General features: G+C 36.4%; 4 protein-coding genes across 4 annotated transcripts; 2 read left to right on the forward strand and 2 right to left on the reverse strand.

Moving 5' to 3' along the window:
- Positions 1-202: 202 nt before the first annotated feature.
- LOC147282278 (Protein with RING/U-box and TRAF-like domain) lies at positions 203-4,946 on the reverse strand. The gene is made up of 4 exons (XM_086249362.1): positions 4,804-4,946; positions 2,945-3,247; positions 1,154-1,540; positions 203-974 (listed from the first exon to the last, which is right to left on the reverse strand). Exons 2-4 carry the CDS (start codon positions 3,092-3,094, stop codon positions 654-656), a joined length of 858 nt encoding a protein of 285 aa, XP_086105488.1. The 5' UTR covers positions 3,095-3,247; positions 4,804-4,946; the 3' UTR covers positions 203-653.
- A 5,367-nt stretch (positions 4,947-10,313) lies between these two features.
- LOC147282279 (uncharacterized) lies at positions 10,314-12,595 on the reverse strand. Its single transcript, XM_086245946.1, has 2 exons — positions 12,452-12,595; positions 10,314-12,085 (listed from the first exon to the last, which is right to left on the reverse strand). The coding sequence occupies exon 2, from the start codon at positions 12,045-12,047 to the stop codon at positions 10,314-10,316; it is 1,734 nt and encodes a 577-aa protein (XP_086102072.1). The 5' UTR covers positions 12,048-12,085; positions 12,452-12,595.
- Positions 12,596-15,942: 3,347 nt separating this feature from the next.
- SPC98 (spindle pole body component 98) lies at positions 15,943-19,560 on the forward strand. The gene is made up of 3 exons (XM_086247207.1): positions 15,943-18,302; positions 18,417-18,851; positions 18,958-19,560. The coding sequence occupies exons 1-2, from the start codon at positions 16,027-16,029 to the stop codon at positions 18,700-18,702; spliced, it is 2,562 nt and encodes an 853-aa protein (XP_086103333.1). The 5' UTR covers positions 15,943-16,026; the 3' UTR covers positions 18,703-18,851; positions 18,958-19,560.
- A 3,209-nt stretch (positions 19,561-22,769) lies between these two features.
- On the forward strand, positions 22,770-26,397 carry LOC147282281 (DNA-3-methyladenine glycosylase (MAG)). Its single transcript, XM_086248832.1, has 6 exons — positions 22,770-23,087; positions 23,764-23,835; positions 23,950-24,073; positions 25,220-25,290; positions 25,704-25,761; positions 25,842-26,397. The coding sequence occupies exons 1-6, from the start codon at positions 22,770-22,772 to the stop codon at positions 26,003-26,005; spliced, it is 807 nt and encodes a 268-aa protein (XP_086104958.1). The 3' UTR covers positions 26,006-26,397.
- The last annotated feature ends 587 nt before the right edge of the window (positions 26,398-26,984 follow it).

Genomic DNA, 26,984 nt, shown 5'->3' on the forward strand with positions numbered 1-26,984 from the left:
TTTCCTTGCCTTTGTTATTCCAGAACAAATTGTTGTCCTAGTAAGCTTTAGTAGTACCAGATTTCCAATATTTTGAATATTTATGTTGATATTAGATAAGCAGTTTGTCTCAACAAGCAGTATCCTTCAATCAAGCTGATATTGAAGGAATATCATACACAATTCATTTGCCCAAATTTCATTTTTGAACGAGCCAAGCAAAAGCAGAAAAGCTCTTGAATTGATTCATCACCAATTCAGGCCATACGGTGTTAATGGCCACACTATATCATAAACACATAGGTACAACAAGCATATGGCAATAGATGCATTTAGATACATAAGAAGCTAAGGACTTCGTGTCAGTCTTGAGGGTAAAGCATAAACAAAATAAATTATTGATGCTAACAACATGGGCATCTGCTGCACTTCCATCAACCCCACTGAAGAATTCAAACCTCCATTTCCAATACTAACTTGCAACTCTGATCTCACCGGGCAGCAGTCAGCGGATAAATCGGTTTGCAAAAGACCCTCAAGCTCAATCACATAAACCCCAAGTTTAAACAAAAAAACCCAATCGGAATACTTCGACAACGCTTCCACGTGGAGCTACCCTAGCCAGTCTCGGACTTTTTAACTGTACACCTAAACACCAATCATACATCCAGATCTCATTCTTCTTTCCATATTCGGCCAGTAATCCTCAACTTTAGTTCTTGCTTATCCCCACCAGAAAAATAGAGAGCCATATTCCTCTGAATAATGAGTCCATCCTGGCTGTCACGAACTTTCCTATGACTGTCACGGATACTCCTAGGAATTCCTTGCCATGTTAGCTTACGGCCATTTCCACCAACTTCCAAACTGTAGCTGAATTTCTTAGCCTCAATATCATCTCCCATGAATCGTAAAAAAGCCATGTAAACTGGAGCCATACCTATCTGGAAAGCCTCAAAGTGCAAACAGAACTGTCTTCCAAAGCAATTAAAGACCTGCAAGTGAAAACAGAATTCAAGATGTGGGTCAGACTTTCATATAAACAGAAAAATTAATTTGTCTAGAAAATCGATAAAAATGGATCAAAATAAAATAAACAACCCAATTCTATAAATTTTATTATAACATGTTAGAAAACGTAAAGGAAAAGCATAAAAATAAAAAAAAAACTTACAGTTAGCATCCAAGTTGCATTTTCAACTTCATGTGGGTTTGCTTTAACATATCTATGGTTGAAGGTACACCCATCGTGCATGTCTACCTTGTGATCATCCTTAAGATGCATAACGAGAGTTGCGATATCACCCGTAACAGAGCACTCAGATCCGGCATAAGGGCAATTGTATAAACGAAATCGACAATTTTGCTCATGTTTGAGCTTGCTAAAGTATGGAAAAATATCATGACAGCCTAAACTCTGATATCTGCATGGGAGTTCCAATGATTCAGCAACCTTCTCCAAAGCCAAACACCGTATATTTCCAAGCTCATGGCGGCAAGTTGGGCAACAATTGTGCACCCTAACCTTGCAGTCCGAACATAGCGTGTGGCCATTTGGGCACTGCAAAATAATAAATTTAGAACAAAAAGGATGGAGTAAAAAGAATATGTGATGCCGGATGATAAACACTATCCCCAGGCCCAACTAAAACAAAATAAGAAAATTACAGACGAGGTGAGAGAAATTGAGCACTTCAAGGGGATATGACCTCCAAAAGCCAATAAGCAAACGTTTTTAATACTTAAATAAAAGACCCACAGGGCATTGCAAATAGCAAACCCAAAAATTAAGATCAATAAGTTAAAATAGTTAAGACTCAACTATGTAAGACTTTGGATAGTACATATAATAATAAAAATAATTAACTAAATTAAGTGAACAATAATAACAAAAATGATGGGGTCATCTACAAAGGCATAGTACAATCTCATTATTTGCATTTGAAACGAGAAAGGGGGAGGGGATGATAGTTCTATAAATTTTGACATATTGAAACTAAGTTCAGATGAAGCTAAAGCAAAGAAGCATCACAGATTTATCATGTAAACTAAATTAACTAATAATAAGATATATGAAGATGATGTTTCGAGGCATTAGTGTCAACTGTCATTCCCAAAATTCCAAATAAAAAAAAGCAATAGAAGTTTACAAATCATGCCAAAACAATATTCTACTACCAACACAAAGCACTTCCCTCAAAACCCCTTACAAGAGTCACTTTATGTTAGGCAACCAAACTTCCAAGACATCTCCCTTCCTTAAACCATCCACTCCACCACAAGAACCTACAGTTAACAGCTACTTTCACAACGAGCTGATTCAAAACTTATTAAGCCTAATACCCAACACCATCCAAACTAAAAGTATTTAATCTACTACAATTATCCCCATCATGTGCACTGCTGCGTACGTACCCATAGCTTTTTCCTTCCCTTCAATCATTGCTTTCTGTTTTTTTCTCTTTATCCCATATGCAACAAGAAAAGTAAGAAAACTAGTCTCCTCCAGAAGGATTTACCAAAAAAGTCCCTACGGTACCAACATATCCATTTCTTATCAAGGCATAAGTTAATAACAATTCAATTCACCCTTACACTTCAAGGATTTTCTTTTATTGGTTGGTTTGGGGGGGAGGGAGTAATTACCTTTATGCTAATATGCTTGAAGGCTTTAACCCAACAGTGCATTTGGCCAGCAATTTCTTTATTCTCATTTGTCATTTTTTTAATTAAACAATAAATGGAATCCTATAGTTTATTCAGTGATGACAGGAAGTTGACTGTAAATGATATTTGATTTGCAACAGCATTTGAATACATGTATACAACATTTATAGAGGAGTGATTAAAAAAAAGGTCATGATTGCAAATATGTTCACTGAATGCTCTGCTATATAGGCAAAAGTTACAAATTTTCAAATAGTAGGATCAATTTTTAATCTCTATGTCTGAACTGCAAATGTACCTGATGAATAGGAGGGTACATTAAACATGTGCACACAGGGCACTCAAGTAACTCATGCACACCATTGGTTGAATAAAGACCATGTTTTCCACCCGAACCAGGGGTAGCCTTACTATGTATACTACCTGCCTCCGACTTTGCCATTGCCATGTCATAATCTGACACCGTTAGGCAGGATTCAAGAACTCCTTTGCAAGAGTGGACCCCAGGAGCCACAGATGATTCAAATCTGGCTCACAAGATCCAAAACTATATTCTACTTGCCCACCATTCCACTCTCAATTCTCCAATGGTATCCTATCTCTGTCAAACAAGATGAATAAAAATTATTTAGAAGTATATCACATGCTATAAATGAAATACTTGCTACAGGATCTAACATTCAAGTCTGGTCCAAATACCACACAAAAGACAAAGTAAACAAGGTTATTAAAATTTATTTATGGAATGGACACAGTATGGCAAATGGTTGTTCAGCTCAACACACTGTTAAGAAACTAATGAAGTATGAGCAAGTCAGCCAGTTGATGCAACCTACAGTCTCTTTCTGATCTAAAGAACTTAGAACAGATTCTTGCTTGGCAGCTAGGTAATTCCTAATCTCCTATGGTCGACCTTCCACATATAATATCTACACTTTTTTATATTAGCTTTCAATGTGCTCTTCTAGCTTTTGAACCCCCAGCACACTGAGATAAATTGTGGAAGTTGTTTTACCAGTGAGAATTTCAAGAATTCGTAGACCTGCATATCGCAGTCAAGACCCTCTAGAAAGTAGAAGTATATCATGAATCTCAGAAATTTTAACATAACTACACTTTTAAATAACTTTAGTTTACAAATCAATATTCAAATTTCATCATTGATAATTATTATGGTAGCAATAACACAAATTCATAAGAAAAAGAAGAAAAAACATTATGGAGAAGAAATATGCACCATGGAAACCATTTAAATTAAAATATGGAAAGTCTTTCAGCATAAAAAGTGATATGAGAGAGTTGAACGAAGTTAAAAAGAAATCATGATAAACCAAACCATTTCCATTTTTTTCCATCGTCACACAGCTAACCAGATTTTCAGATTTATAAACAAATTCATCAAGATGAAAACAAACCCAGATCAATTCAAAACTGGGTTTGTCTAAAACCCCTTTTCTCATTTGCACTAACAATGAAAAGTTTAAAAATTTTCATCCCCAAGAAAAAAAAGTTCAAAATTTTCCATGAAAAACATTACAAGATAGCAAAATCGATTCGTCATTGAGAACTAAGCAACCAGCTTTCTCAATATAATCAAAACTATCAATCAAAAAATGACACCATAATAGCGCAACAAACACAACCCAATTCAATATTGCAATAATAAAATAAAAACCCCTTTCTCACCAAAATGACTAAACACCCCAAAATTTACCTTCCTATCATAATCACTCATCAAAGAAAATTCAGAGAGAGAGAACATACAAATTCCAAAACAAATTTCCACCCTCAAACTCAAACTGTGTTTTGCCAAAAACTAACTTTCCCTTTATATAACATAGAGGTGCAAGCAATAAAATAATGAAAACAAAACCCCATCCCAAGCATCCAAAACCATTACTAATCAAAAGAAAAAACAAAAGCACAACACGTAGAACAAAGAACAAACCAAAACACAGATACCCAGTTGAGATTTCCAACCCAAATGCCTCCACAAAGCACCAGTTTGAGCAAAATAACAACTGGGTCTCGCTCCAAATTAGCAAAACAGACAAAGAATTCAGATTGCAACCTTTACGAACAAGAACAAAAACAAAAACAAAAACATAAACAAATAGAACCCCGCGAGCCCCGAAACAACAACAACACGCGTATTACCCGGATATGGAAATTGAAGAAAAAGAGTGCCTTGCTCGTATCGGTGCTAGCCATCGATGGTCTTTGTTGTCTGTATGCTTCAGAATCACTATAAATGTGTCTTTCTTCTGTTATTTTATTTAATTTTTTTTCGTTTTTTATGGTTTTTGAAAATAAAATATTTGCTTTCTCTTTGTCGCCTTTTAATTTTACTCAAATGTTTATTTATTTTAATTTATTTTCCCTGTTTTTTTTACCCAAACGTGGACCGATGCCTCTACCCGCACGCGATGTTTGAATATTCCACTTTTTTTTCTTTTTTCTTTTTTCTTTTGTATTTATTTTTTCTTTTTGTCAAGCACGATGAGTCGATGATCCATTTAATTTCTAGAATAGGGTTCACCTTTTCTTTAGGATGAGATTTGAAATTTCCCAATCCCCCAATTTTCTCCAATGTTTTAACTTTTAAGTGAGGGAAACCTTGAATTTTTTTCTCTATGATTTAGGACGGAGGATTCAAATTAGATCAATAATATACGAGTTATAACTTAAAATCAAATAAGCTCAATACATTCATTAATTCGAAATGAAATTTTAACTTATTATAAACTCACTTTTAATCCCTAAATGATAAATAAAAATTTAGAAGTTCCAAAATTTACTGATTATTTTAGAAGTTTTGCACTTTATACTTTCAATTTTGAGTAATATTAGAGTGACTAACCATATTTTTATATCACATTAGTATATTAAGTGGATTGAGTTTAGTTCTTACATAAATTACTATGAATCGTAAATAATTATCAATCATTTACCACTTAATGTGATTGACTAATATAGTCTAAAATTGTGATCCCACTTAATATTTTCTTCAATTCTTCCCACCTTATGGTTTTAGGAAGGGAAGTGCATGGGACAACTTATTGGCTCAAAGTGGCAATTTGTGACCTCTCTTTTCTTGTGACTTGTGAGACCAAAATTATTGGGTGCCTTGGAGGGGATTGGTCCTCTAAAATTTCAACCAACCAACCCATGCTATATATACATACAAATAAGGTTGACACTTGATAATGGTTTCAGCTTCAGCCTTCACCAGAAACATGGACCACTCACCACACCACCTTGGTTCTAGGACCATCAAATTATATTTGGTTTTGGAGCAATGCTAGAATGCTAGATAGTAGATGCAAAGATAATAAATTTATTCCATTTGGGTAAGTTTAAAATTTGGCCTATCTCTTGTTGTTGCTCTAATATCTGCATAAACTATGCAACAATAATTTAAAATGCTCTACGTAATTAGAATAATTAGGTATCTGATTGAACCCAAAAAAAAAAAAAAAAAAGAATAATAATTAGGTAAGCATAGCAATGGTTCAAAGTTCAAACTACGTGTATGCGACTTGTTCCATCTGTTAGCATATAATCCAGCATATCATGGTCATCATAATTTGAATGCTGAGTGCAAGAAAGTCTTGCTTTGATACCAACATTTTAATTTAAATTAATTATTATTGCACCTATTCATAATATTGTTTGCATGAATTTGTTTACAATATTTTAACTATTTGTTCATAATCACACGGGACACGTGAGATTTAAGTTTGTTTGAGACTTTCACTATATATAATGAATTAGTAGAATGGTCATGAGAGCAAGATACATATACCAAATATTTTCTAAGGTAGGAGAGGGCATTTTTTGTTGATATTTGGTTGTATGGGCCGAAATTATGTCATTTTAATTATCTTTTTCATATAAATTCTGAACTCAAAATTTGTAATCTTAAACCTTAAAAAAGGATATCGTTTTAGACATTAAGCACCAAAATTTGCATAAACTATTAGCAAATTATTTCTTCGATTTCAAATCTGAGCCTTTTGAAACTGGCAATGCAGATATCTTCCCACAATTTAAATTGGAAAAATGGGGTATCCCGTGAAGTAGGTTGGTGTGTATGCATTCGGAGAAAACAAAGCTAATAAATAAGTTGAGTGTAGTGTAGTACTGTAGTGTGAATATTTGGTCACATTCTGGAAAAACAAAAGTAATAAATACAGCAATAATGACCATTATGATGTTGCAATCATTATCTTTTGCATTGTATGAAAAGTATGAAAAGAGTACAAAGTGGGTTAAAAATTTTAAAGTTTACCTTGCAATTCATTCACTTGAATGCCTGGGTCTCAGTAAATGCTGCAAAGTCAATTTCATACGGACGCATGGCTACATGAAACAAGAAACAAGAAACAAAGAGCAACATCCCAGCCGACAACCCAACAAGACTAAAAAGCCTAACCAACGCAAGGCATAAAGTCCAACAAACGAAGCCCAACATGAGGCCCAAAGAAACGAAAACTAAAAACTAAACTGACAAAACAAAAATAGAAAAAAAAAAAAAATATATATATATATATATAATGTTTCCCTCTTCTCTAGTTCTCTGCCCACAAGAGAAAAATTATTGGGTATAAAGAAATTAAACCCAAGGTCAGAATAATTTCTCACAACAATAATAACATGTTTTAACTATATAAAAAGAAATTAAACTTAGAAAGATTATAATGAGAGATTTTGTCAATGACTATTTGGTTTAGTAAATAACGCTCGTCTCCCTTTGTGAGAGACACTTTTAAAATGACTTTCACAATGATTTTCAGAACCACTTTCAGAATCTCTTTCACAGTCACATTTTCGATGAATATTTATATTACATTGAGAACATTTAAAGACCAAAAGGGTTTACCACATGCCTCACAAGAAAGAATGTTGTCTCTCTTATCAAAAGGAATGACGCTCTTTCTCTACTCAACAAGGGTGACAGGGTGTGGGTGAGCATCAAGTGACACTTATCTATGCATCTATAAAAGGCATCTTTTGGTGTGTGATGGGTCGGATATATACAAGCTTCACAAATATTTATTCTATCATCATCATTAATCATTAACGTTCTGCCGCGCAGCTGATTCTGTTTCCAATTGGTCCACATGATCAAGTATCATATCATGTTTGGAGTCGATCATCATCAACGGGGTCATGATTTTCTTTTCCTTTTCCAAGTGCAGTAGTTGTTTCCATGGTTTGTGGAGAGTGAAGTCGGAACATTGCTTGCAACTGCATGAAATGTTCAAGCTCCATCTCTCTCTCTCTCTCTCTCTCTCTCTCTCTCTCTCTCTCTCTCTCTCAGCAATTAGTAATATATTCAGAAAGCTGAAAAACAACTGCTCATCATGTTGTACCATACAGAGCATAAATTGTATAATTAGCAGGCCAGATCATATACACAGTACGTAAGCATTATTTAGATTCTTTGCCGCCGAGAGCAATAATGAATAACAAAATATCTAAGCCATTTCAAATAATATTATAATCTACTTTACATATACAAAAGCATTCTTAATTTGGATTATTCTTAATTTGAGTGTTGTTACTGTGAACTTGTGAAGTCATCTGGACTCAACTCTTATATATGCAGAGTGGTATATATACCTTGGAGAAAGCTTTTTTCTAGCTTGAGGACTTAAGCCTGTTCAAATTCCTCCATTGTCATACTCAAAGTCTGTTTGAAGTTTCAATATTACACCTCTGTTTCAAGAAAATAAAACCATTAAACATGTTAAAAACAGAAAAAAAAAAAAAAAAAAAAAAAAAAACACTTTTCAGTTAAGAAGTGGAGCATTCTTTGTTGTCAAGAGAGAAATAAGGACACATGCAGCTCCTGAAAGCCATACTCTTGCAGTGAAGTCATATGGACTCAACTCTTTGTTGTCCTGCTAGCTGCTCCTTTTGCAGATTCTTTGATGACCTGTTTGGGTCTGCCTACTTAATTGGCTTCCTAATTTTACTTTTCTTCTAAATTGTTCAGGGTTTGATTAATTCATCATTTAAAAATATATTTGATCTTGATTAATTTCTCTTCAGATGAACTTTGATCTTGCATGTTAAGTCATAGTAATTCAGAATGCAGAAATAACAAGTGCTAGTGTTTTGACCATACAGAGCATAAATTGTATAATAACTAGCAGGTCAGATCATATATACAATATGCATTATTTGGATTCTTTGCTGCTGAGACAAGTAATGAATAACAAAATATCTAAACAATTTAATATAATGTTATAATGTACCTTTTTACATATTTTTCTCTGTTTCTTTTTGTTGATGGTTGCCTCTGTGTAGCTCTTTAATTGATTTTAATTAATAAAGTTTATACCAAAACCAAAAGAGAAAGTATAAAGGTACGTAAACGAAACAAAGAGAAAAAGTATTTAAAGTAATGTAATGCGCGCTTCCTAATTGTATCTTACTTTTGATATCGTTTAGGGTTTAATTAATTCATCATTTAAAAATATATTTGATCTTGACTAATTTCTCTAATTTCAGATGTACTTTGATCTGAGTTTGTAAATTTCTAGCTGTCTCCGGTGTTGAACAGCATGTAGTTGAAAAAATTTACCTGATTTATTTGAAAACTGAAGAGCTGAAGCCTTTTGACAAATTCAAACAAAGCACCAAGAAGGCCTTAGTTGCTTAAGATCTTTACTTAACATTATTTGTCTATTTACTTTGTCAAATTGCTTCAAATGTTTCAATGAGACAAATACTGAAAATTGAATTATAGACTCACAACATAAAACTCAAATAATTGATAAATTTATAGTCTTACAAAATGCTTTAGATGGAAAATATCACGTATACGTACGGATGCAAAGCAAACCCAGTTAAATTATGAACATCTTTCAACTACAGGGACAATGTAAGAGATCAACAATACTCTACTAAGCTATGATATGATTATGCAGAGAGAATGAGTTTATTTTTTATTTTTTGGTTACAAAGATATAATGAGTTTATTACTATCTAGAGGAAATTACCAATTTGGTTCTTGTTATTGTTCACTTTCTCTCGGTTTGGTCTACAAACTTTTTTTTTTCGCTATTATGATCCACAAACTTTTCTGATGTTTGTCATTTTGGTCCATTCCGTCAAAATATCATAAACAGATGTTAGAATTCAACACTTCAAATGAATTTATTAGGCTACTAGAAACATGTTTAAAGTCTCTTATTCTTGTGACCCATATAACCCCTTGTGAATGGGGATTTTTGCCATCCCTACCCAAAAATTCCCTAGTAAATGGGGTTGAATGGATTTTTGCCATCTCTACCCTAAACATATTTAAAGTCTCTTATTCTTGTGACCCAAAAAAAATAATGTTTCCCTCTTCTCCTCTCCTCACAAGGGGAAAATTATTGGGTATAAAGCAATTAAATCCGAGGTCAGAATAATTTCTCCACTCAATATGTCAGAATAATATGTTTTGAACATTACAGATAACTATATAAAAAGAAATTAAACTCATTTAACATATATATATATCGACAAGATAGAAATTTTATTGTCAATGACCATTTGGTCTAATAGATAACACCAATCTGTCTCTCTTTGTCAGAGTAGGTCTTGAGTTCATAGACACATTTTATTTGGAAGAACTTAGAATTTTCGCTACAAATGACTTTCAGAATGATTTTTTATAAACACATGCATTCTCGATGCATATTTATATTACATTGAGAACATTGAAAGACCAATCCTTCACAAGGTTTACCACATACCTCACAAGAAAGAATGTTGTCTCTCTTATCAAAAGGAATGACGCTCTTCCTCTTATCAACAAGGGTGACAGGGTGTCGGTGAGCATCATGCTTGTAAGTGCTTCCTAACTTGACTTGATACCTCCCCAGAACACATTTAGGATGGCAATCGAAGTCACAATCTTTGCAGTAGTAGAACCAATGTTTTGGATTTCGTGTTCCTTGGCATATTTCACAATAATATTCACGCAGCTCATTTTCAACCGTATGATAGGTGAGCTTGAGAGGATGAATGTCGTATTTGTGCCTTGCAGTAAGAGGTAGTTTAGCACATGAAACACACAGATGGAACTTACTATCGGAAGGACATTCAAAACAAGCCCTACGTCGATTCTGCCGGCCGAAGATGTTGTACTCTGCAGTACAACTGAAGCGGAAACCGTATTTAGTATCAACACCACAACCCTTGCAAGGATCGATATTATATTTTGATGTGCTGTTATTGAAGAAGAGGGGTAATTCATGAGCCTCGTGTGTAAGAGAGTCTGGAAGCATACTGCATTGAAGGTCGTAGAAGAAGTCACATTTGTCACAATAGTAGGCGAAGCCTTGGCAAAGAGTCCTGCATAGCCTACACCTGAACACGTTGCCAATGGTAGGAGCCCTTGGGAGGAGTGTGAGCTGGTGCGAGTGAATTACTGGGTGATGCCTCTTTGTAGGTAACTGAGCACAGGTTTTGTGGAGAAAGAAGCGACACTCTTGTGTGCATCTATAAAAAACCTCTGTTGCTGTGATGGGTCGGATACAAGCTTCACAAGTATTTATTCTATCCTCATCTTTCACCACCTCATTTTGATCCGTGGTCAGGACTAAGAAATGTTGATGACTGAAATGGTTGAACTGCTGCGCATGAGCTGATTCCATAGAGCTGCTAATCTCTTTTCCTGGTGCAGTTGTTTCATCTTGGACGTCGTCCTCAATATTGTTGATCGCGCAACTATAGTGAGCAATGTAACTGCAACGTTGACAACAATAATCAGCCTGGTTTTCGCCCATGGGTTTATTGCAGACCTTACACATTTGGTTTGGTCGAGGTACATCAATGCTTTTAAGGAGCCAGGTGAGCACAAGGCGGTGTTGGTGGCCGGTTGTTTTGATGTGGCGTGGTAATGAAGTGCATTCCAAATGGACCAGGAGCTGGCAGATGGTGCAGAGATAGTAGGTGTCATTCTCGTCCGTTCCACCACAGGCATCACAACGCAATGGCATTCGCTTACGAAAGACGGTGAAATTGTGGTCGTGACAGTCACTTTGAATAATGTTGCGCCAATTGGAAGCACATTTGAGGTCAAGGTCGAAGTCACATTGGGAACAACGGTAACGGAATCCGAGCGCGTTCAAGTAGTCACTTTTGAGACAGGCATTGCATATGTAACCTGCTTTTGCTATGAGACTAAGTGGGTGTTGGCGATGCGACGGGTGATGCATCTCAGGGGGTAGCTCCGCACATGATTTATGGAGAGTGAAGTGGGAACATTGGTTGCAACTGTAGCTAGGACCAAGCACTGGGTCCCCGCACCCAACGCAAACAACTAGCCGATCATTTTTATTTTTCTTCTCTATTTCCTTCAACATCAGTGGATGATCATGACTGAAATGTTGAAGCTCCATCTCTCTGTCCCGCTCTCTCCAATTACTAATTCAGAATGCTGAAAAATCATGCAACCGCTCATGTTGGACCATACGGAGCACAAATTCTAGAATTAGCAGGTCACATCATATATAAACTAAGCATTATTTGGATTCTTATCCACTACAAAAAGAAAATTACAAATTTGGTCTACTTATTTTATATCTAGTTCAATTTTGGTCCACGATCTAAACTGTGTATAAACTGTGTATAAAATAAGTGAACCAAATATGTGATATCCTCTTAATTACAATATCAAAAACAGTCAAAAATATTGGTAAGTCCGAGCTAAAATTAAACAAATTCTTGTAATATAATATTCATATGTTGTTTCTTCCTAAACCTTAAAAGCTCAAAAAATTAAACACAAGTAGAGTTTTCATACCTCAAATAGCGGCATAAATGACATCGAATCCATAAACCGAAAATCCTACCATGGTTCTGGAGCTAATTAATACAGAATAAATAGTGTTATACTAAAAGGTGGAGAGATATATATGTATCGAAGTAGTTGCACCTGTAGCAAAGAAAAACAGATAAATGAGCTCCTCAACATGCACATATATATGCATATGCAAATAGAGATGGCGTAGCAAGGGAAAAAGAGGAGATCCTTTTCTTTTCTTTCTACATTGCAGCCTTTCAAGCTCAAGATGGGGTCATTTTGAAATCAACTGTAATTAAAATTAAATATAAAAACAAGCATTGCTTCCAAGAGAAGTAATTAATGAATAACAAAATAATATTATGTAATATAATACTTCAAATATACGTAAGCATTCTTTGGATTCTTTGTTGCAGAGACAAAGCAAAGATAAAAGAAGAGAAAGAATAGGGTATAAAGGGAGGGAGCTAGAGAAGCACAGAGAGAGAGAGAGAGAGAGAGAGGTTCAAGATGGAGACAAATTTATTGAGCTTAAGTAATGCAAGAATCTGTTTGTGTGCCACATCCAATCGAGCATAATTATATATCGTATTAGACACAAAAATTTATGGAGAGTGATGTCGAAACATTGGTTGCAACTCTAAGTATCCTTTGGATTATTCTTTGTTGCAGCTCCTGAAAGCCATGCCATGAGCACCTATTCTTTGAGTGCTCTGTCAGTGAAGTCATATGGACTCAATTCTTATGCTGATGTGGTATACCATACCTTTAGAGAAAGCTTTAGAATTTTGTCTAGCTACTACTGTCTATTCAGTGTAGAAGGGTGCGTATACATTGGAGACTTTCTAGGAATGAAGCCAAACCTCCTATATACTATTCTGTTGAATTACATGCATTTATAATATGATTAGAAGCATATTAAAGTCTTTAATTTAATTAAGTCAGGATTAACCTCTTCTGCTGACCTTCATGTGATGGGGGATTGGACTATTGGAGTGTTCCTCCTTTTAGTCCTTATGCAGTTGTTTCTTGTTCTGATGAGCTTTAATGCAGACTCATTGTGTTTGCTTGCGTGCCCTTTTTCAAGATTTGTTTGGTGGGATGCTCTATTGCTTTTGGTGCACCACTTTGTTAGTAATTAGTTGTCTTGCTGCTCCTTTTGCAGCTTGTTTGATGACCTGTTTGGGTCTGCTTACTTGGCTTCCTTTTGGGAAGTTCGATCTGTATTTCTTTCTCTTTTTTATTTCTCTGATGCTTGCCTCTCTTTAATTGATTTTAATAAATAAAAGTTTATTTACCAAAAGAAAAAGTGTAGAGTGAACATAAAAGAAGAGAAAAACGTATAGAGTAATATAATGCTTCCTAATTTTATTTATTTACTATTGGAATTGTTAATGGACCTTATGGTTTTATTAACATAATCTAAACTAATATATGTGATCTTCATTAACTTCTCTAATTTCAGGTCAAATTTTATCTTGTTAAGTGAGTTTGTAATTTTCTATAGTTGTCTCCGATGTTGAACAGCATGTGGTTGAAATTTTTTTTACCTGATTTATTTGACCACTTCAAAAAGGCACCAAGAAGGCCTTATTTGCCCCGACAGTGGTTGCTCTGCCTCCACATTGAATGTAGTAGTGTTATAAGATCATTATTTGTCTATATACTTTGTCAAGTTGTTTCAAATGTTTCAATGTGACAAATACTTAAAATTGAGTCACAGCATAGAACTCAAAAATATAATTGATAAATTGATAAGTCTTAAAAAATGGATGAGAGGGAAAATACCATACGGATGCAAACTCGATTAACTTATGAACATCTTTCAACTAGTTAAGTAGAATGTCTAACCCTAGCTAGCTATTTTCTATATTACAGGGACAATGTAGAGTGATTAAGAAGTTAGGTCATTCTCACTTTGCAAGTTTGGAATATAAAGACCGAGTGTTGTGTTCGTTTATTGAGTATAAGAGCAATTAGACACTCCTATAACAGCCACTTAATTTGAAAATAGCACCAGAAGGTTGCCTTTCATTGCTAAAGTTGTGGATAAGTCTGGATATTCATCTTTCTTCATAAAGCATATACATCAATAACAAGATGCGCACTTTTCCTTTTAGTTGGAGACTTGGAGGCAACCCTTATGGTGTGTTTGGATGGAGAAAAAAAACTTGAAATTTAAACAAAACTCAGCATTTAAGAAATTACATGCTCTAATTTCCTTGTTTGGGTCCATAAATATAGAATTTTGTAAATTCTATGTGGAAAAAAACTTGGGATTTAAAAGCTGTAAATTCCAAGTTTAAATTCCACATAAATTGGTGTCATTTTCAAAATTCCAATTTTTATAAAAAAAAAAAAAAAGTCGTGTCTACCCATTATCTTGCCAATTAATTACAATACCACCACCACCATCGTCACCACCACCACCGCCACCTCCATCGCCACCATCACCACCACAACCACCGACACCACCTTCGCCGCCACCACCACCTCTGCCACTACTACGACCGCCACCGCCGCCACCGTCACCACCACCACCACCGACACCGCCACCACCACTACATCTGCCGGCTGCCACCACCACCAACACCACCTCCGCCGCTACCACCACATCCGCCACTATTGCCACCACCGTCGCCGCCACTGACACCGCCACCGCCACCACCACTACCACCACCGACACTGATACCGCCGCCGCCGCCTCCATCACTAATGCCATCACCACCACCATCGCTGTGCCGTCGCCACCACCATCACCATCACCGCCAATGTCGCCGTTGCCACCACCTCCAATACCCCAATTTTTGCCACCACCATTTCTCCCACCGCCCGTGGGCCATCACCCCTACTACCATCGTCAACTTACCACAAACATCATTTTTATTGTTGCCACTATAACTAGCACTCTTTTATAAAACTATTATAAATTTCGTATTTAAATTCCATTATGATTACATTTATCCAAACAAGAGAATTTACAAATTCTAGAATTTTAAATCACGTCATTTTTAATTCCGTCATTTGTGTATTCCTTAGTAGTTTCAAATTACTTCATCCAAACGCACCATTAATGAAAAAAAAACTCTACATTTTAATACTAATGTAATCTACTTTTTGGTAAAATTAAGTCAGAAATACTTGAATTTAATTATTTTTTTTCCAAATACTTGAAATTAACTCAAGAATAAGCAACTCAAAATACTGATCAATGTTTTTAATTTCTTAAAAATTTAAAATGTTTTTCAAAAGTGTGAAAGTTTTTTCATTTTATATTCATGGTATTGAAGATTTTCCTCAATATTGTAACAAAAAAAAAAACCAAAGATTTTCCTCAATATTGTTAATTAATTAATAATGCAATTTTTCCCATAAAAAGATAGTGCATTTTTCAGAAAAATATATAAAAAAGAAGCTATATCATTTCCGCACCCATTAAAAAAAAAATCAAAATCAAAACCCCTTTCTTCAGTCACAGTGTCACACTCAAACTCACTCTGCCAAAACTCTCTCTCAGTCTCAGGGATCCCCACTCTCTCTTTCTCTGCAAGACCCTCTCTCTCTCGCACACAAAAATGGAAGAAGAAGACCAGCAAAAAGTCGCGGATCTGATAAGAGAGCTAGTCCTCCGCTTGCTCTCGCAAAACCCCACCTCCGAATCTCACCCACCACCAGTTCCCAACTCCCCCGAATTCCAGAGCTCACTCCGCTACGCGATTCGCTTGCTCTCCAGCCGATTAACCCCCTCCGTCGCCCCAGACGCCGCCGCCATCGCTGAGTCCACCAAGCGCCGACTCGCCACTCAAGGTAAGTCCTCGCAAGCCCTCACTTTCGCCGACCTTTACACTAAATTCGCGTCGAAAACGGGACCAGGAAGCGTAAATAACAAGTGGGCAGTCCTTTATTTGCTCAAAATCGTGTCCGAGGATAGAAAAAATGTGAAAACCCAGTTGGATTCTTCGGCCTTGTTGCCCAATTTGGCGTTGAGCGACGCGGAATTGGGCAAACAGTCGAGGGTTTTGACCCGCCCGGAAAATGGAGAAAAGGGTTGGAACAATGGCGTTTTGTTAGTTTCGAAAGACCCTGAAAATCTCCGCGAAATTGCGTTTAGGGAGTTTGTGAATTTGATTAAGGAAGAGAATGAAGTTTCTGAAGAGGTTTTGGTGAGAGATGTGTTGTATGCTTGCCAAGGAATTGATGGAAAGTATGTGAAATTTGATAGTAATGCTGATGGTTATACTTTGTCGGATTTGGTTAAGGTTCCAAGAGCAACTCGTATTATGGTTCAAAAGCTTTGTGAATTGGGGTGGTTGTTTAGGAAGGTTAAAGGGTATATTTCAGAGAGTATGGATGGGTTTCCATCTGAAGATGTTGGAACCATTGGGCAGGCCTTTTGTGCTGCATTGCAAGATGAGCTCTCAGAGTACTATAAGTTGTTGGCAGTGCTTGAAGCACAGTCGATGAATCCAATTCCTTTGGTTTCTGAGACAGCGAGCTCGGGGAATTATCTTTCACTGAGGAGGCTGTCTGTTTGGTTTGCAGAGCCAATGGTGAAAATGAGGTTGATGGCTGTTTTGGTTGATAAATGTAGGGTGTTAAGGGGTGGGGCAATGGCTGGGGCTATTCATTTGCATGCCCAGCATGGTGACCCATTGGTGCACGAGTTCATGGGGCGCTTACTCCGGCGGGTGTGTTCTCCACTATTTGAGATGGTGAGGAGTTGGGTTTTGGAAGGGGAATTAGAAGATGTTTTTGCGGAATTCTTTGTTGTGGGTCAGCCAGTGAAAGCTGAGTCTCTTTGGAGGGAAGGTTACATGCTCCATGCTGGGATGCTTCCTTCTTTTATTTCACAATCTCTTGCTCAACGCATTCTAAGGACTGGAAAGTCAATTAATTTCCTTCGTGTCTGTTGTGAGGATCGTGGTTGGGCTGATGCTGCAACAGAAGCCGCTGCTGCCGCTGGTACCACGACAAGAAGATGGGGTCTTGGATATGGTGAAACTGATGCTCTTGAGTCTTTGGTGGATGGAGCAGCAAAGAGAGTTGATAAGCATTTGTTGGATGTTATGTACAATCAGTATAAGTTCAAGGAGCACTGTCTTGCAATAAAGCGTTATTTACTGCTTGGACAGGGTGACTTTGTTCAGTATCTAATGGATATTGTTGGGCCACAGCTTTCTGAACCTGCTAACACTATAAGCTCTTTTCAGCTAGCTGGGTTGCTGGAAACTGCAATCCGATCATCTAATGCGCAGTATGATGATCATGACATATTGGATAGGTTGAAGGTAAAGATGATGCCACATGGAACTGGAGATAGGGGCTGGGATGTATTTTCATTGGAATATGATGCAAGAGTTCCTTTAGATACTGTTTTTACAGAGTCTGTGATGACAAAGTATTTAAGAGTTTTTAATTTCTTGTGGAAGCTTCGACGAGGGGAGCATGCTCTTATTGGTGCTTGGAAGACAATGAAACCAAATTGTATCACTTCGCGTTCCTTCATGAAACTGCAGCATGCAGTTAAGTTGCAGTTGCTTTCAACTTTGAGACGGTGCCAGGTTCTTTGGGATGAGATGAATCATTTTGTCTCAAACTTGCAATACTATATTATGTTTGAAGTCTTGGAGGTGTCATGGTCTAATTTTTTGAATGAAATGGAGGCGGCCAAGGACCTTGATGATCTACTTGCTGCACATGAAAAGTACCTCCATTCAATTGTTGAGAAATCCCTCCTTGGAGAACGCTCCCAAACCCTTTATGCCTCACTCTTTGCCTTGTTTGATCTTATATTGAAATTCCGAAGTCATGCAGATCGATTGTCTGAAGGGATTAATGAGTTGCAAGCTAGGTACTATTCTTTCTGTATCATCACCGTTATTTGTGAACCATATAATGGTACCTTCTTTCTTTCTTTTGTTTTTTTAAAGTAATAAGTTAAAATATGTTGGATGATTTTCTGCAGAACAATGGAATCCTCTCGGGACAAGAGTAAAACAAAAAAGCAACTAAATGATAGATCCTCTGAGTCTGGGTCCTGGATTAGTGATGGCAGGAAGGCTCTCACACAACGTGCAGGTGAATTTCTTCGGAATATGGGACAAGATCTAGATGCACTTGCGAAAGAATATTCATCATTGCTTGAGGATTTTATTTCTAAGTTGCCCATGCAGCAGCATGTTGATCTAAAGTTCCTCCTGTTTCGGCTTGACTTCACTGAATTTTATAGCCAGTTGCATCCTACTGTGTAGAAAAGATGTCAATACAGACGAGTTGAAGCAAATGTATCTGCAATTCATGGCATGAACAAACCATTCAGTTCATTAACTGCCCATGCTCGTGTGATGCTGTAGCTGGCTGACAGGACCAACCAATTCACTTTACATTGCTTGATTTTTAGGTAGCGAGAAAACTTTAGCTCCTTGATGTCTACTGGTGATGTTCCGATTGCATTTGACCTTTTTTTTGAGGACTAACATCTAATTACCTTTTTGTAATATTTTCAGATGGTGCTTGCTTCTTCTAATGGCCTGCGTGGAACTTTACGATTGACTTCAAGGCATATTGTATCATTAGATCAGGGTGTGAAATGTGATAGTGTACACGTATCGTAGCTGATATTTCAACAAGTTTTTGGTGAGTTACAGTTTTGCAAGCTTTTCGTCCTTTCAGAGCTTGTATATCTGTATCATAGTTCTGTATTAGATGAATGATAGACTATGAGTGCTATATAACATTTTGCATTTTCATGCATTTCGACTTACATTTGCTGTTGTAATTTCCTTCTCCTAACCAATAAGCCTCCCTTGCAATGTAAAAAATAGTCCCCAGTACCTTCAAACATATGCACTTGTTCTCTTCTCTTTGTTGGAGAACTTGATTGTTGCTGCAGATTGAATTCTCATGCGGATGCCGAAAGGAGCTTAAGGAGTATTGTGGGAAATATTTTGAAGGTGAGTGCTGGCCATTAGGGAGGAACAAATTGTATCAGTTTATTGTGGTTAGCTTGTACATTCATGTGTACCTAAAATAGCGGACATGTTCTATTGTCAAATAGGTTGACATGTTAAGTTATTAAGTCTTAACTGTTTATCATTTAAAAAGTAGAATCTTATTCGAATGTGTTGTAGGTTGACAATCTAACAAGAAAACATTACCCTCCAAAAGGTTCCTTTAACATCTGTTAGGCATGGAATTTGACTCTAGCATGCGGCATGAGTTTTCATCGTTCTTCTTGTTGTTTGAAAACTCCAAGGTCATTATTTATTTTTGAATTTGACTCTAGTATGTGGGATTAGTTTTCATTTTTTTTTTTTTTACATTGGAGGGATAACAAAAATAAACAAAATAATAGGATAACAATAAAAAAAAAATATTAAAGACGCACTTTTTGTTCTCCTACTTCCACAAAATTTTCATTTTGTCATCTTATTTTAATTTTGGTCTTGGACATGAGACATTGGCGAAAATGGACATCTTGGACATTTCAAATAGCCCAAAAGTGGAGCTCCTCTAAGGCCTTCCACTATGCCACCTGAAAATGTGACCCAAAATTCATTTTGGGTCCCAAATGGGTCACACCTTAACACTATAGGCCAGAAAATGTGACCCAAAAGAGGGAGTAACCCAAATCCGGGTCTCAGTTTGAGCCAAATTGGCTGTGACCCAAAACCAGCAGAAGCCCACCCACGTGAGGAGAGAGAAGCAGCTGCTGGTGAAAAGGTGGTGGGCCCCGCCTGCTTTTCTTGTCGGCTGAACAGAAGGAATCACGTCACTGCATTGCTGGTATGCGTTTTCTCGTGGACCATGCTTGGCATTGCTGCTTTGTTGACGCGTGGCTTGCTTGGCTGGTCACCAACGGTCCATATTAAATGACCATTGGTGATCAACGGCTGCCATTGTTTGTCTTTATTTATTTATTTTTTAGATGGGCCGGTTAGAAATCAAAGGCCTAGATTAATGGACCGTTGATAATCAACGGTCCAGATCACCCAAATCTTTTTTTTAAACAAATAATTAATAAATCATTTAAAATAGAAATAGTATCCGAAAAATTGCCAAAAAATTTCAAAAAAATTTTAAAAAATTCTCCAAACCCTCCAACAGCTATATTTTCAAATGGGTTTATATATATCACACAACACTCATATGTTTTCATCACAAATTACAACCTTTGTTTACTAAATTTGCACAAATTTTTTTTTCTTTGTCATGGCTCCTAGAGAAAATGCTTGGGTAGTAGCTGAAGATGAAGCTCTAGTGATGGCATACCTAGAGAGGTCTCCCGACGGTTGTCTTGGTGCCCAAAATAGAGCCGCCGTGCTTTGGGAACAAATTTATCAAATTTTCAAGCGTAACATGGGGGGTAAACCCATTCGTAAGGTTGGCGGTGTTAAAGCACGATTCAAAGATATTGCGCGTGATTGCAACAAATTTTATGCTTGCTTATTGGAGGCCGAGCGAATGCGCGCAAGCGGTGCAAATGATGCCAATATGGTAAGTTTTTATTCCCTGAGGATGACTGTAGGGATGACCCAATAGACCCAAAAGTGAGCACTAGAAGGGCAGAAGCTGAATACGAAAGTGTAGAACCATGTCCGACCGGTGCCGCTCCATCATCATTACTTGAGATGAATATTCGTCGGAATTTGCTTAGGGACTGAAATGTCAATGAATCCCTTAAAACCAATTTGATTGAGCACATCTGGATCCGAGAGGGGAACCCACCACTTGCCCCAACCCACTGAATCATCGTGTTGTTTTTTCTTTGAATCATCATGTTTTTTTTTTCTTTAAATCATCGTGTTGTTTTTGTTTTTTTTAGTCATCGTGTTGTTCTTGTTTTTTCTTTAAATCATCATGTTGTTCTTGTTTTTTATGGTTGTTGAAGTCCTGATGTTGTAAGATTATGTTGTCTAATTTATGAAATTTTCTTATTTTAAATATATTCAATATTGACTTTATTTTAAAGATCTCATTAAAATAAGACCAATAGAATAATTTTTATTATACTCTAAATTTTAAATTATCAATTAAACATCACTTAATCAATATTAGGCATATTTTAAATATGTATAAAACACTGTGACCCATTCATTGCAGTGAGAATTGAGTCACAGCACTATTTGTGACCCAAAATGGGTTTTGGGTCACAAAAAATGGGTTTACCATAGTGGAAGGCCTAATATGGTGACGTGGTTATTTTTGAAATGTCTAAAATGCCCATGTTACTCCAAAACTGTCAAGAAATTAAATGAAACTGAAATTGTCAATTTTTTTTTTAAAAAAACAAAAAGACCAAAAAGAAAATTTTGTGTGAAAGTACATAAATCAAAAGTGTGGTTTGAGTCGTTTGATCCTAAACCTAGCGTAAAATGTTAGTTCGACTCTTGGAGCCAGATAATAAGAAAAATAAAATCTAAAAAATAGCCCATGACACCTCGATTATAAAAAAATAAGACATAAATTCAATTTAGATACATAAATATATATGCTATTTCAATGGGGTCCACGAACTTTCAAATATTTCAAATATACACCTGATTTATTATGTAAATTGAAAAATAAAATTCTGTCCATCAATTTATTGAGAGATCAGTTAAATGTCAGCTTGGCTTTTGTTAACGGGGATTAATTGGCGACATGGCACCAACTCAGCATACATTTCCCGCCAAATGAGCAACACATGTCCACTTAACACGAGCCCACACACCCATCACCTTTTTCCCGCTCGCCGAACGCTCTCATGACCATTTAGTCTCTAAAAAACATCACGTTTTCTCCCAAATTCGAATATAAATCCCTCACTTGTGTTCAACGAGCAAGAAAAAGATGATGAGTTTGTGGACCCGTGTTAGGGGTTAGGTGGACCCGTGTCGTTCATTTGGCTGGAAATGAGCGACACAGGTCCACCTAACCCCTGACACGGGCCCACAAACTCTTTCTTTCTCTCTCTCTCTCTCTATTATTATTAAATTGTGGGCCTGTGTCGCTTATTTGACGGGAAATGTTTGCTGAGATAGCGTCACATCGCCAAGTAATTCCGGTCAGCAAAAACCAAGCTGTCATTTAACTAATCTCTCAACGAATCAATGGACATAAATTCATTTTTCAATTTAGATAATAGATCAGGTGTATATTTGAAATATTTTAAAATTCATGTACCTTGTTGAAATAGCTTATATAGTTATGTGTCTAAATTAAATTATGTCCCAAAAAAAAAAAAAAAGTGTGGTTTGACTAAAGAAAACGACATTTTGGCCAAAAAAAACATCTATGAACATGTACCCGCCAAAACCCAGCGGACATACGAGACGAAATGAAGAGAACTCGGGGATTCAAACGAGTCGCCGCCAAACCCAAGAGACCGATTCCAGCCACCCAACTCGGGGACAACGACGATAAAACTCGGCCGAGTCGAAGTTCCGAACAGTTGAACATTACTACGGTGGCCAAAGCTAAGAAGCCCCAATCTCAACCCCAACCCAAATCCTACTCAATCCCAATACCAGACACTCCTCTCGAAAAAGCGATGATCTTGCCCTTCACATTCTTCCAAATTGACGCCCTAGACCTCGCCCCACGTTTGCTCGGCAAGTTTCTTAGGAGAGACGATGTTGTTCTTCAGATTACTGAGGTGATAATCACTCCTCTCTCTCTCTAATTTTTTTTTTTTTTTTCTGTTTGTTTCCCGAGGAAATGAAGGAAACGAGAAGAAAATGGAGTTTCTAAGCGATTGGGTTTTTATTACCCTCTATATGCTACGAGGAAAAGGAAAACAAATTTGAAAAAATGGACTCTTTTGTGACTGGGCCAAAAAGCTTCATAGTCTCTAAATGAGTTCACATTTTTTTCTCACATGCTCACATTTTCCTTATATTTTCCAAACACGTAATCAGAATAAGAAACATAAATTACAATGCTTCCTTTTCCCATTTTGGGATTTTCTTCGCTTGGGCCTCGTTTGGTGCTCAAGATTAGATTGGATAGTTTATTAACTAGATTCAAGGTAAATTGAAGGAAGAAATGAAGGCTAACTAATAAATTTGTCCAAGTTGAAGAAAGATGGATTAGTGATAAGGGGTTGATATCCCACCATTTTGTGGGGAGGGATAAGTGTCCCTCATGACTAATCCGCCTTCCTTCTTCAACTTTCATAAAAGTTACAAGTTTGCCTCTTCAATCCAATCCTAGCCACCAAACGTGGTCTTAGTGGTATTGGTAGCTTGGTAAAGGGTAATGAAACTCTTCGTATTAGGACAAGAGCTTATGTTTTTTGCATTGCTTTCTTTTTGTGTTATGCCTTCTGACAGGTAGAAGCTTATAGACCAAATGATTCAGCTTGTCACGGTCGATTTGGCATAACGGCAAGAACAGCCCCCGTTGTGAGATGCTGCCTTTACTTTTTATGATCTTAAATTTTAGATAGATCAAATGATTTGAACTCATATTGATTTATTGATAATTGCATTTGTGATGAATTGGTTGTTTGGATTCAGTTTGGACCCGGAGGGCATGCATATGTTTATCTTTGCTATGGCCTTCATACAATGCTGAATGTTGTTGCTGACAAGGAGGGAGTTGGGGCTGCCGTTCTAATACGTTCTTGTGCTCCAATTAGTGGTAATTTTCCATAGACATTGTCATAATACTTTTACTATCATGAACTAGAGGTACCCTTGTGTTTATCCTCCCATTTGCTAGTATTTCTATTCTCCTAGCCTTTGTGTCTATGGAAAGAAATGGTCTTGTCTTACCATCTTCATGCCAGCAAAGGAAGAAAATCTATAAATTGTATGTACAACAGCTCTTAACCAACCATTGTTACAATTATATGGACACCGTTACCGTATTTTTTTTTTAAAACTATGTTGCTTGACAAACTATGTAAGATGGATAATGAAGAGACTTTTTTATTTTTAATTTTTTTAAAATAGGGTTAAGTTTAGTAGTATTTTGGGAATATTGGGGGCGTGTTGAGCAATATATTAAAAAACAAAAGAAATAATAGGGTCGGGAAAGCTGGTGAGTGAGGTGAGCATTTTGAGTGGTAATAGTTTAAAGCAGTCATCTGGACCTCTTTTCTGATAGCATTGTGGAAGAGAAAAATAACTTTGAATGGTGCTTAGCTGAAAGAAATGTACTTGAAAGACAAGAAGTACTACTGTGTGAAGCTAGTAGCTTGAGATTTTGTCCTAAGACCTTTCTGATTACTCTTTGTCATGGTATAGATGATCAGAATTTGTCAAAATGTTTACAAAAAAAGAGGGAACAATATGTTGAGTATCCTTGATATGTAGTATCAGTCTTCAATACCCTGTATGTATCTCTTGATTGCTACCTGAGACTTTTTAAAAGGACCTCCTTTTTTACTTTCAATTCATGACTGCTTTCAGGAAGAAAAAAAAAAAAAAAACAGAAATAACATGCCCTGCTACATCTTTTACCGACAATGTGTTCGGCGATTCTAGAAATGAGAGAAGATAAGAGAAAGAATATGGGAGAAGAGAAGAGAAGAGAGAAGATTTTTAATTTCTGTGATTCTTGTTCAGATGGGTAGAAAAGCAATAAAGAGAAAATCTGTAGTACTTAGAGAGTATATTTGGAGTACTTGAAAACCAAATATTGCACAAGTTTACTTTTTATGAGAATCTCTCTACTTTCTGGCAGGAAAAAGTGGGCCAAGAGAGAAAAAGCTTTAGAATTCTCTTCTCTTCTCCCCATTTCTCTTGATGAGTGTTATTCACTTGCATACTGAAATCATTATAGGACTGGAGACGATTCAGCAGCGTCGGGGTCAGAAGACTTATAAGCCTGTTCTTCTTAACGGACCTGGAAAGGTCAGCATTTTTTTATAAATTTCTTTGTTAAATTTCTAATGCATTCTTCTGTTGGTACAATTTTTGTATTAGTGGCTGCTGGTCGACTCTATTTTTCGGATGTGTTAGTGCAGTGCTTTTGATCCTATCAAAATAGGAACTCATTAATTTTAAAAAGCAGGCTCATATGCAACTTGCTTTTGACTTCATTTTCTCTTTCCTTATAAATTCTGGTTAAATGTATGACTATTGTATCAAAATAGAATGATGAGCACAACTATTTATTTAATACAATTTACTGAAATATTTATATATGTTCTTGTTCTTGCAAAATCAGATCAACTTTTTTGAATTGTTATTAATTTCATTTGCACAAACTTTTCTTTATGTTAGCTGTTTTTGAATTGTTAAAAGCTACCATTTTTTATGTTCAGATTGGTCAAGCACTGGGACTTTCTACAGAATGGTCGAGCCACCCCCTATATACTCCTGGTACGTTTAGTAATTGCCCCTATTCATCTTTTAATCTAAACGAACTTGTGCAATTCTGAATAATGAATGACTCTGGCCAGGTGGTCTGGAAATCTTAGATGGTCCAGAGCCTGAAAAGATGTTGATTGGTCCGCGTGTGGGCATCGAATATGCTTTACCTGAGCATGTCAATGCATTGTGGAGATTTGCAGTTGCAGGTACCCCTTGGATAAGTGCTCCAAAAAACACACTCAGGCCACCCTGATCTTAAGTTATTGGCAGCAAGGAATTCCTTAAGGAACTTAAGGAGGGAGAAAAAATGTTTCATTCAACGTCATATAAAATTTAGATATGTATAGTTGTGTCTTCTATCCTTTTTGTTTTGTGATTTGTACATAGTCATGCATACAGCCATTTTGGAAATAGGTTGTACTCCATTTCTGATTTGTGAACTAGAAAGAATTGTGTGAGTTCAATTCTAACCTAGTTATTTGCAGAATTGATTAATGTGGGACTTGGGGGCTTTAGGACATTTAGATTTAATTCTGATGAAGCAACCATGCCACCATGATCTGCTAGTAACGAATTACACTCATGGATCAAGCTATTATCTAACTATTTGGGATCTTAGACAACTGAGGGAGAAGGTCTGGTGGATTTATCCTCAAGCTGTCCCATATGATCTGAAATTTTGAATTTTATTCTAGTCCATGTGGTATTACATTTTTTTTTTCTTCCCATAGCACTATACCTAAAAAGTTTTCTCAAACTTTAGGCACTAACTAATGGTAGATGACTCACAATATTTAAGATCAAGAGTTAAAGAATGACCAAATGTGAACAAGTTAAAGCTTACCAAATTAGCTGGTATAAAAAATTTAGGATATTTCATACCAAAAAAAAATTAAGGATTTTTATTTTTGGTGCTTGCAATATTATTCTTTTCTTTCAATAATACTCGGTATCCTTTGTACCAAAATAGATATTGGTACAAAGATAGAATTATTATTCTAAGGGACATAATGAGATGTTGGTACTCAATAGTGACATGAGGTTCGAATATTTGATGCAAAATTTATCTGGACACTTAAAAGTGAATTGAATTTCTTTTGTGCATGGTATTTTTTATTTAGACTTATCTATCGTTGACCTAATTTTCTAACATTTTCTATTTACTATGAGAATTTTGTCTCAAAATCCAATTAAAATTTTGGAATGTAATTGTAATTGTACATTATAACACA

This window comes from Dryas octopetala, chromosome 6 (assembly GCF_963921425.1).
Source record: "Dryas octopetala chromosome 6, drDryOcto1.1, whole genome shotgun sequence".
NCBI classification, from domain to species: Eukaryota; Viridiplantae; Streptophyta; class Magnoliopsida; order Rosales; family Rosaceae; genus Dryas; species Dryas octopetala.